This window comes from Piliocolobus tephrosceles, chromosome 1, assembly GCF_002776525.5.
Source record: "Piliocolobus tephrosceles isolate RC106 chromosome 1, ASM277652v3, whole genome shotgun sequence".
Taxonomy (NCBI): domain Eukaryota; kingdom Metazoa; phylum Chordata; class Mammalia; order Primates; family Cercopithecidae; genus Piliocolobus; species Piliocolobus tephrosceles.
In genome coordinates, this window is record NC_045434.1 from 8,442,474 (window position 1) to 8,449,587 (window position 7,114).

At 42.6% G+C, this 7,114-nt stretch overlaps 1 protein-coding gene across 1 annotated transcript in view; it reads right to left on the reverse strand.

The window, feature by feature from the left end:
* Window positions 1–7,114, reverse strand: part of FMN2 (formin 2) — a 390,950-nt gene that overhangs the window by 352,360 nt on the left and 31,476 nt on the right. Inside the window, exon 2 of the mRNA XM_023216188.2 lies at window positions 5,507–5,673. Coding sequence (XP_023071956.1) covers window positions 5,507–5,673 — 167 coding nt within the window. The remainder of the gene's footprint in view (window positions 1–5,506; window positions 5,674–7,114) is intronic.

Genomic DNA, 7,114 nt, shown 5'->3' on the forward strand with positions numbered 1-7,114 from the left:
CTACTTAAGTCTTCTTTTTGTCTATGGTGACAATGAGTAGAACGTATTTCATTAGTTTTCTAGGACTGGCTGCTGTTGGTTTTGATTAATTACTCCATCTTTCAACAGGTTCAAAAATCTTGTTTCTTGGGTTTCTTTGTAACCCGAATTTTTATGTCTTCCTTGTCTTTAATTTTAGCTTCGCTCACACATTCATCCAAGCCGATGTCCATTTACATACATATCAAAGAGCTCTTGCCCATCTGGTGAGCATGGGATCACCACGTTTGGCAAAATCAGCAGATCTGCCAAACCCAAACAAGTCCAGCAACCAAAAACATGCATCCAAAAATATCCTGCTAGGCAGAAGTTTAAACATAAGCTCATGAAGGATTAAGTAGATTTAGAACCACCTACACCTGCAAAAATGCTTGGGTCAAGTAAACTTGCTTAACTCTTGGTGATGTAAGCAGATCATATAATATCTGCCACAGTTAGGATTAAAGAAATCCTAGAAGAGCTTGTTAATGAATAATCAACAATTATGTAAGATAAGTGTGGTTGGCTGGAAAATACGCATATGACCCAGAAAAAGGGACGTCATTTTGAAAAAGGTATGAGAGAGATGACTAAAATAGGTTCCAAGTAAACAAAGAAGCCTAGCCTCAGACCACTGAAATATACCATCATCTATAAGTCAACAATACAATCTGCCAAGTAGCAAGCATTAGTATTATCCCTGTTTTCTCTTGCTGGCAGTTCTATCCTTACGTCCTCCTCCCAAAATGGAGCTGTCTTCTCTACCTCATGAATGGCATAACCATCCACCCAGCTACTTCAAACCAAGAAGTCATCCTTGATTTCCTTGTGTTCTCTTGCTGCCATGTCTACCCTACCAAAAGTCCCATCAGCCATACCTCCAGAATCCACACCAACCTACTAACTGGTCTTCATCTCCCCTGTCACCATCCTGCCCCAAGCTACTGCCACCATCTAGAACTAAACTACTGCGATATCCCACCTGCCTTCCTGCTTCTACTTCTGTGCCTGCCTACACTCAAACATTCAAAGAGCAGGCTGGGGGCCGGGCATGGTGGCTCACGCCTATAATCCTAGCACTTTGGGAGGCCAAGGCAGGAGGACTGCTTGACCCCAGGAGTTCAAGACCAACTTGGGACAACACAGTGAGACCCTATCTATAACAACAACTGAAAAAATTAGCTAGGCACAGTGGCTCATGCCTGTAGTCCCAGCTACTCGGAAGGGTGAGGTGGAAGGATCTCTTGAGCCCAGGAGGTCAAGACTGCAGTGAGCCGTGATTGCACTACTGCTCTCCAACCTGGGCAACAGAGTGAGACCCTGTCTCAAAAACAACCACCACCACAACAAACAAACCAAGACCAGCCCAGGTGATCCACAAAAGAATATTATAAGACAAATACGTTCTTCCCCTGCATAAAGCTCCCATTAAAAAAAAAAAAAAAAAAAAAAAAGCCAGGTGTGGTGTCTCACGCCTATAATTCTAGCACTTTGGGAGGCCAAGGTGGCAGATCACTTGAGGTCAGGAGTTCAAAACCAGCCTGGCCAACATGGTGAAACCCTGTCTCTACTAAAAATACTAAAATTAGCCAGAAATTGCTTGAACTCAGGAGGCAGAGGATGCAGTGAGCCAAGATCATGCCTCTGATCTTGCATGGCCAATACAGCAAGACTCTGTCTCAAAAAAGAAAAAAAAAGCCATATTCCTTCCATGGCTTTTCAGACCCTACCTATGCTATGGCCTGAGCCCTTGCTGTCCTCATCTCTTGAAGCTCCAGCTTCCTCTGAGTCATGCTTGTGCTCCTCCAATGCCCTTTGGACTTGCCCTGGGAGCTGCCTGGAATGGCCTTCCCACAGACCTCATCTCACAGGGCTCCCCTCTGCGCTTATCCTACCCCATGCCACTCACTCCATCCTGCTAGTCCTGTTTTCCTTCATATCACTTATTAGAATCTGAGAGCAATTCATTAGCCTACGCATTTTTACAAAATCTGTCTCTCTCCCTTTTGAATAGGACACACATTTCAACAGAACACATTCTCTTGCTCACTAACACATCCCCAGAGACGAAAACACTACCTGGCTTCTAGAATGAATATATTTGGTAAAAATCTGTGAATGAATTAACAGGATCACTCAAAGCCGTCTTTGTCTTTTAAAGTTCTTGACATCTTAGTCATGTTAAAAGGTAAGACAAAATGTGCAATTGTTTTTCATACTTTCTACAGCACTCGATAAAGCAAAATGTTAGGCCCTAAAACTGTACAAAATAACATAAAACAAAATCAGAAGGGTTGAGTCAAGTAGGCTAATACATAAACCACATCAGTGAAGAGCCTCAAACTGAAGATCTTTATTGCTGTAATTGCATAGGTAAGTGCAGAGATGAGAAGGGAGAGGAGTGGGAGGTGGGAGAGAGGCTCCCATTAGGGAAGGGAACAAAGTGGGGGGGTGGGGAGGTAGGAAGGGTGCCAGTTATGACCTTATTCCCACAGCATGTTCTGTCTCGAAGGGCAACTGATCTCAAGAGGATTGTTAGTTAGAAATGTTCCCAACAGCTATTTTCTGGAAATCAGCAGAGAGACTAATTATTGGAAATTTCTCTCCCCATAGATAAGCACATTTTTCCCCATCCCTCATTGACCCCCCGGTCCTCAGAACCCCCTGTTATCATTATATCGTCACCCTCTCCGGGTTTTCAAGAAACTCCTTGACTAGGCATCCAATAAACGCATAGTTCTGTTGCTGAGCTGCTATTTAAGTATAGGGCATAACATGTCATACAAGAGTATCTTCAGTTTTTTTCTTTGTTTTGCGTTCATTTTGAAGGGGGAGTAGAGAGGTCCCACAGAGCCCATGAATAAAGGAAGACAAAATGCAATCCCATCAAGTTGAAGGAAAGAAATTCCCGATTCTGAGGAAAGCCTTCACACGACATTAAGGCACTGTGTTCCTTTGTTGTTTGTTTTTCACACTCGATGCCACACCCAGCTGCCCTCCAAAACAAGATGACGGGGAAGAGTTACTAGTCTCTAACACAAAGATGGAGTGAGGTGAATATAAGAAACAACCAGGTTAGTCGATTAAAAAAAGAGAGAGAGAGAAAGAAACAGGATTACCCTTTCTTTTCTGTTTATTCAATTCTACATTTATTGACTGGCAAGACTGTTCACTTCTGGGCTTTAAGGGAGGAAAATGTCGTTAACTTGGGAACAGTTTGAATCAAACAGCAAGTGCTAGACACGGCTAGTGTTTGCCTTTGCCTGCACTATACTAATTATAGTTCCAACTTGCCAAATCAATATATCTTCTAGAACTGAGTTCTATAATATTTAACACACCATCATTCTAGCATTCTGCCTCTACAATAACACAGCCCTTTCATAGAAGAGAAGGGAGGAAAACATTTAAATTACACAGTTTTTCCCATAAGAGAAAAAGATCTACCCAGTAGTGATTAGCCGCAATGTCATTTTAAACAATTGCAGCAGGAAAAATGTAAACAAATCTCAGGAAGGAAACTTCCCAAGTCACACACAGCACAACATGGGGAATTTTCTTTCAAATGGGAAGCATCAAGAATCAAGAAGACCTCTGAATATTTTGTGTGATTTATTTCCCTAATACCAAAGGAAGATTGAGGAAGACTGCAGGCTGTAATGGGTAAAGAAGAGGAAGCAAAGTGAGCAGATATAGACACTTTATTATTTACTATCGTATCTTGACCTTAGCCAGGGCTCATTTTCATTGTCTTTAAAACTCATCATTATTTCATTCCTATATATTGAAGAAGGCTAAGAGAGCACAGTTGGCAGTAACAAAACAAAGTAAATAACCCATATGATGAAAAACCACAGCCGGGCACAGTGGCTCATGCCTGTAATCCCAGCAGTTTGGGAGGCTGACGAGGGTGGATCATGAGGTCAGGAGTTCGAGAACAGCCTGACCAACATGGTGAAACTCCATCTCTACTAAAAATACAAAAATTAGCCAGGCATGGTGGTGCACATCTGTAAGGCCAGCTACTCAGGAGGCTGAGGCAGGAGAATTGCTTGAACTTGGGAGGCAGAGGTTGCAGTGAGCCAAGATAGCACCACTGCACTCCAGCTTGGGCAACAAAGTGAGACTCCATCTCAAAAAAAAAAAAAAAAAAAAAGAGTAAAAGTAAAAGAAAAACCATTATCCTCAAATAAAAATCCTGGGCTCTGCACAAGTGGGCCAATCGTCAATTTAGCTATGAGAATTTCATACATGAGAATTCTTATACATCTGGGTTTTAGAGGTACTCATCCCAACCAATGCCACACATATACCACATACCTGAGAATGACTGGCAATACTCTGTCTCAACAATGAGAATCCGGCTGTGCTCATATTCGTTATGAACTGTCAATATGCCTGGTGAATTACTGTTCTACAGTATTAACCCTCTTGGTGAATGGGAGCTGGGGATGAAGCAGACGATGCTGCTTCAAGTCCATACTTCACATATACATGAGTTAGGAACGCACCAAAATAGCATTGTGGGGTCCACGGAAACCTCCGGCCCACTGGGAGGAGTAGCTGTGCTCAGTGGAGCTGCTTCTGAAGGAATGCCTACGACCAGCAAAGTCATAAGTACTGACTTACAGCCACTTTAGAATCATCGCTGATTCCAGAGTCTTGAAGCAGTATTTGTACCTCACGTTCACAGCGGCATTATTCACTCATTATGAACCCATATTCATAGCAGCATTATAGCAAAAGGTGGAAACAAGCCAAGTGCCCATTGATGAATGAGTGGATAAACAAAATGTGACATATACCTACAATGGAATATTATTCAGCCTTAAAAAGGAAGGGAATTCTGACACATGCTCCAACATGGATGAATCTCAAAGACATTAGGCTAAGTGAAATAAGTCAGCCACAAAAAGGACAAATACTGCATGATTCCACTTATATGAGCTACCTAGCATAGTCAGATTCATAGAGATAGAAGGAGAATGGTGGTTGCTAGGGGCTTGGGGAAAGAGGAGAATGGGGAGTTATTGTTTAATGGGTACAGAGTTTATTTTGGATGATTAAAAAGAGTTCTAAAGATGGATGGTGGTGGTGGATGCACAACCACATCAATGTATTTGATGCCGCTAAACGGTACATTTAAAAATGGTTACAATGGTAAATTTTACGTTATCTGTATTTTACCACAATTAAAAATAATTTAGAAATCAATTTTTAAAATCATCGCTGATTAAAGCAGGCTAGAGAACTCCTGAGTGACCATCTGTTAAGAAAAGGAGGTTTGGCAAAGGTACTTAATACTCTAGTTTTTTTTTTTTTTTTTTAGTGTACAAACAGACATACTGAGCTGTTGAGCAGCTAAGGAAAAAAAATGCCTGCATCACATGTTGTTTTTAAATTATAGGGTGACTGGGCAGACACACATCGTAGTTGTTATTTCAACAGCAAATCTGCCTCACAGGCAGAAGTGAATTCTCCTACTTACATCAAACGAAGCTGCATTGGTCTGGGCATTCTGATTACACGGTTCCCTGAAGCAATCACTAAAAGGAAGGAGAAGACCCATGGCAATGATCCGTGAGCAAAACTTCTCTGCTTCTTCTGGAGGCCCGTTCTCCTGCTGGCTGAACAGCTTCTCCAACAGTGTTCGCCCTGCAGATGAAACACAGTCATTAAGAGGGAGCACTGCCGATCACCTGGCTCTGACCTCACCAGGGGACAGCGGCTGGGTAAACACTGCCAGGGAGCAGCACCGTTTCCAAGGCTACTGACAGAAAGGAGCCTCTCAAGCTAGGAGAAAGCTCTGTAGTCTGAGGCCAGAGTTGCCACATAAAACAACTGCAGAACTGCTTTGCTCTCTCATCCGCCTAAATACCTCCTGCCTCAAAAGAGAACAGGCCAAGTTATGGGCTATACAGTTTCCATCTAAGATTCTTAATTCAGATAAGGTCTTGCTATGCTGCTCAGGCTGGCCTTGAACTCTTGGGCTCAAGCAATTCTCCCACCTAAGCCTCCTGAGTGGCTAGATTTATAGGTGTGAGCCACCACAACCAGCTGGGTTTTTTCTCTCTCTAATAGAGATGAGGTCTCACTATGTTGCCGAAGCTTACCTCAAACTCCTGGGCTCAAGCCATCCTCCTGCCTCAGCCTCCCAAGTAGCTAGAGCTACTGGCACATACAACCTCACTCAGCTCCCTTTTGGATTTAATTGGTAAATCCAATTTTGGATTTAAATTTGGATCCAAGGCCAGACACAGTGGCTCACGCCTGTAATCCCAGCACTTAGGGAGGCCAAGGCGGGTGGATCATCTGAGGTTAGGAGTTCAAGACCAGCTTGGCCAACAAGGCAAAACCCCGCCTCCACTAAAAATACAAAAAAAATAGCCAGGCGTGGTGGCAGGCACCTGTAATCCCAGCTACTCCGGAGGCTGAGGCAGGAGAATCGCTTGAACCTCGGTGGCGGAGGTTGCAGTGAGCTGAGATCGCACTATTGCACTCTAGCCTGGGAAACAAGAGTGAAACTCCATCTCAAATAAATAAATAAATAAATAACCAGGCGTGGTGGTGGGTGTCTATAATCCCAGCTACTCAGAAGGCTGAGACAGGAGAATCGCTTGAAACCAGGAGGTAGAGATTGCAGTGAGCCGAGATCATGCCATTGCACTCCAGCCTGGGCAACAAGAGTGAACCTCTGTCTCAAAAAATAATAAATAAATAAATAAATAAATAAATAAATAAATAAATATTGGATATAAAGGCTAAACCCCTTGAATTTAATTGCAGATGGCTCTCGAAGGAAGCAGTTCATAACCCAACGTGCTGCCATTTAGACTCAGAAATATCAGTGACTGAAATTCACAGTGTCCATCATAACGGGGACAGAGAATGAAGAGACAAAGAGGCAGGAGGCAAAGGCACCAACCCACAAGAAGTGAAGAGAGCTGGCCAACAACATAAAAATAAGTCACCCAGAAAAGGGATAAAAATTCACATTTCTCTCAGATGCTCCTCAGAAATACAACACTAGCATAGGTCTGAACTTAAGGACTTTTTTTTTTTTTTTTTTTTTTTTTTTTTTTTTTTTTTTTTTTTT